We start from the raw sequence: 4,370 nt of genomic DNA, 5'->3' as shown, positions 1-4,370 counted from the left end.
TATTTGTTTGCCCCCCAAGCACCAGAAACTGTAGAAAATATTTTTCAAGAAAAGATTTTTCGTGAAAGAAATAGAGCCTTAGTATCCTTTCCCATAGAAACTTCATTTGACTTAATGCGTTTGCTTAGGGGGAGACTCCGTGAAAAAGGAAAATGATTTCTCGAAAATCATCTTCTAGGAAGATAATTTATTTTTCTTTTTTCGGTAACATGTGACCGAAAATTTTCTCTAATTTTTTTATCTGGTTGAAAAATGATTTCAATCTCATGACTTTTTCTAAAGCAATTTTTTTAGAATTTTTAAATAAATTTTTATCTATATATTTTTAATACTTAGTATTTATTTTTTCTTTTTTTTTCTTCTTCTTCTTCCTCTGCCGGTTGCCAAGCCTCGGGGACGGCCAGTGATCGGCCACGGGAGCTCGAACTCGCCATGTGGCTAGTGAGGCTTCGAGATCTAGCGAGGCTCGACCTTGCGTAGCCAGCCGCCGATTGTCACCAAGGCCAACGGACCGGCAGAGGAAGAAAAACAAGAAAAAATTAAATTAAATTAAAATTAAAAAATGGATCAAAAATTAAAAAGTTCAAGATGAACAATTTCGAAAAGTGTCTTCACCTTTTAGATTTAGAAATTCACTTTTTTAATTTTATGCATGAATTTTCTGTTGACGGAGACATGTTTTCTTTTGACTAAATCATTTTTGGAGAATCAAACTGGTGAAAGTCTAGAAAATCAACTCTCTGAAAATATTTTCACTCAAATAAACGCACCATTAATTTAGTTTAAGAATTAATAGAGGTTGCTAGCATTATATTTTCTTTGTTGTCGGAAAGGCTAAAGAATAGATCCCAAATCTCGAAATTTTCTACAGTAAAAATAGAACGCGTGCTGGTAAGCAGTAATTTTAACCGCATCAAGTATCTACCAAGTATTCGACCAAAAAAAAAAAAGGTATCTAGCAAGTACATTTTATCCCTGCAATCAATACTTTCACCTAGTCACTATCATAATGGAGCTAAATCTCACAACACTCCAAGTCTCCTTCACAAAGTTAACGACCGCCGTGGCCTCTCCCCGTGCCTTGTCCTCGGCATCGCACCACAACAGGGCTGGTAGGAACAGCCACAGCGCCGTCGCGAGGATGAAGCTGACTGCCATCAGTCCCGAAACTGCCCTCGGCAGGCGTAATTTGCCCGCGAACGCTTTCTTGGCGGCGATCTCGACAGCCACGCAGATGCCGTGCAAGACGAAGAAGGAGGTGACCACCCACGTCGGCTCCTTCCGTCCAATGTAGTAGAAAATCAGCTCATGCATGAGGCCCGAGACTAGGAAGCATGCGAATGATGCCGGAAGCGGGGCCCACGTCCTCCCAATCACACGGCTGGAAATGGACCTGTGACGAGACAAGGAAGAGAAGAACGGATCAGACAATGAATTGTTTTCATACCAAGACAGGGAAGTCAATATTTCACCTGACAGGTAAATATACGGTAGGGCGGAGTATATTCGTGACCATGAGGTTCCATCTCCTCCCCCAAAAGTCCTGCAGCGAGGTCGAGAGGTACGGCTCTTCGAATTGTGGCTCAATGCCGACACCGATGAGTGCTCGGACCATGGCTCCGACCACGGCCAGGGACACCTCCAACGCGACGTACACGTGCAGGCAATACATCACGTGGAGCATCACCGGATGGACTAGATCCTTCCTCTCATAGGCGGGCAAAAAGGCAACAATCACCAACATCTTGATGACATAATTCGTCAGCGACTTGAGGCCGCTCTCGCTGATCTCCGATCGCGGGTGCTCTCCATTTTTGGTGCCCTCAACTTGGTCGTGGATCTTGATGGGAAGGCAAGCGATGGGAATGAAGTACGCCAACGGGCGAGATTGGCTTGACGACAACGGGCCTTTGCCATAGGCAAAGAGGATGAGCTTGAGGTTGCAGAGCCAAGCGATGAAGAATGAAGTGAGGCCTCCGAGAGAGATGGTGGTGAGGCTCAGAGGGAGGATGAAGAAGAGGCCGATGACCGGCGCAATGGCCAGGAGCCTCTTGGTTCCACTAGAGACGGTTTGGCCGACGGTGTGGCAATATGTGAGCGATATCGCCACCAAGGTCCATACCATGATGAAGTTGCTGATCTCTCCCTCCATGTTTGGTCACTAGAGGCACTCACCTGCAGCAGAGACTGGTCTTAAATTTGAACTCTAGCTCTCTCTCTCTTTCTCTTTGCTTGAGAGACTGGTCTTAAGTTTGCATTTATAGGAAGTTGCTGGGAGAGGTGGGGCTTATTTTGACGAGTCGTGAATTATATTTTATGGATACGATTACTAGAAAGAAATAAATTCATGTATATGTTGGCCGCCAAGCTATTCTATTTCCTAGTCAATGCCGGTCATGAGGAGAAGCAAAAAGTATGTCGTGCTGCAAAAGATTGACCAGCTCCGTATTGCTAACGCGGTCGCGCGATGAAAGCGAGTCGTCAATCTTGAATAGTTGCCATTTTTAACCCAGTCAACTGCATAATGCCAAGTATTATTACAGTTGCTAGTACAAAAATATCTTGTTTTGTTATCGTACATGGGTGCAATTGAATTTAATAGGCTCACGAAGAGTCCCAAGCAGATTGTAACCTATGTAGCACCAACACGACACGATACGATACATTGACACGTTGATTCTAAAAAAATAAAGAATTTCGACACGTTGAGACACGTTTTATATTAAATATATATTTAAATTTTATTTATATGATTATTTCAATTAAATTGATTTGATTTAGATTCATAAACTAATAAATAACAAAAAAAAGAGCTTAAAATAAATTTACAATAAAAATGAGATAAATGTTAGCCTCGTTAAGTAAGATAAGAGATCCGATTTAAAAAAAAGTAATATAAGAGACCTTTAACAAAACAAAACAAAAAAAAGATTGAGCCAATAATTGTCATGTATACAAAGGCACTTATATGGAATGCACAAAACTGTTCATGCTTATTTCCCCCAAGAAATTATGGTTAAAACGCATTGTGTGCAATTCTTCTGCAACGTGCGTGTCAGTTACTCCAATGTGGGCTCATAAATATGCCTTAGTGACTTTTCTCTTGGGATGACTTGAGAATAGTATATATATATATATATATATATATATATATATATATATATATATATATATATATATATGTTAATAACACAAAAAACTCAAAATCGGTATATTTATAATAAATTTGTCCCAAATTAAATTTTTGATCACTAAAAATATCAAACTAGTATAACCATGATAAATTTAATCTCCTTTGATTGCCATTATATATTACCGTCAAACCGCTAAGTTTGATGACATATGACAGTTGACACATATATCGGTTTGTGACTTTTAGTTTTACCCTCCATTTGTTCGGGTGTACTTCTTTGAAATTTTTCTTGGTATTAACTCAATTTAACAAAAACTAACAGCGGGTAAGTTTATCATAGATATACTAGTGTAGGATTTTTAGTGATAAAAAAATTAATTTTAATAAATTTATCACGTATATATCGATTTAGGATTTCTGATGGTCAAAAAATTAATTTGAGAAAAAATTGTTATAAATATACCAATTTAGAGCTTTTCATGACATTGTGAGCACTTTTTCTGGAACATGCGTGGTAGTTACTCCCATGACGGCTCATGAATGTGACTAGTGATTGTATCTTAGGATGACTAGAAAATATAATATTATACATATGTATGTGGATAGTTAGGTGTAACTAACTTTTTTGGAAAGAAAAATCATTAGCAGAATTAGCCCGTTTTAATATGAAACAAGTTAAAAAATGAGACAAGTTCGTATTAGTTAAGTCTTGTCACCAAATTTGACTGGTCTCTTCATCCCGCTTTTGCTCTCTGGATCTGCGTTAAGTTATTTAACGAAGACGTGAAATTTGAAAAGTCAGCCGCTGACGACAGTCTACCTTTTTCGTTTTTTTCTTCATGGCCGACAGCGTTCTTGACGGTGGGGAAGAGGAAAAGACCTCCCGTATGCAGACCTTCGAAGACCGCGCACATTGCGGACCACTTCGTCCCCACAAATAATTGAACTATAAATAATCATTTATTTTGTCGTTAGACCCATCTGTGGCGAAGAAAAGTGTAAAAAAAAAAAGTCATAAATCTATTATAATAATACCAATTTAATCATAAACTTTTTATCAATGTTGATTTAGGTATTTTTACCAATTGAGTCCATCAAATTAATTTTGATTAGAAATCATTGACGTAGACGCCAGCCATCTCACATGGCACGGCCGATACACACGTGGATATATTCTATTTTTTTAATTTTAGTATACTCTTTTTAATTTGTTTCTCTTTCTTTTCTGTAGTTTTTT

General features: G+C 38.5%; 1 protein-coding gene across 1 annotated transcript; it reads right to left on the bottom strand.

Moving 5' to 3' along the window:
* Window positions 1-957: 957 nt before the first annotated feature.
* LOC115739418 (acyl-CoA--sterol O-acyltransferase 1-like) lies at window positions 958-2,244 on the bottom strand. Its single transcript, XM_030672503.1, has 2 exons — window positions 1,473-2,244; window positions 958-1,393 (listed from the first exon to the last, which is right to left on the bottom strand). Exons 1-2 carry the CDS (start codon window positions 2,150-2,152, stop codon window positions 991-993), a joined length of 1,083 nt encoding a protein of 360 aa, XP_030528363.1. The 5' UTR covers window positions 2,153-2,244; the 3' UTR covers window positions 958-990.
* Between the last annotated feature and the right edge of the window lie 2,126 nt (window positions 2,245-4,370).

The sequence above is a fragment of the Rhodamnia argentea genome, chromosome 11, assembly GCF_020921035.1.
Source record: "Rhodamnia argentea isolate NSW1041297 chromosome 11, ASM2092103v1, whole genome shotgun sequence".
NCBI classification, from domain to species: domain Eukaryota; kingdom Viridiplantae; phylum Streptophyta; class Magnoliopsida; order Myrtales; family Myrtaceae; genus Rhodamnia; species Rhodamnia argentea.
Note: the sequence above shows the minus strand (reverse complement) of the source record. Positions and strands in the feature narration are given on the sequence as shown.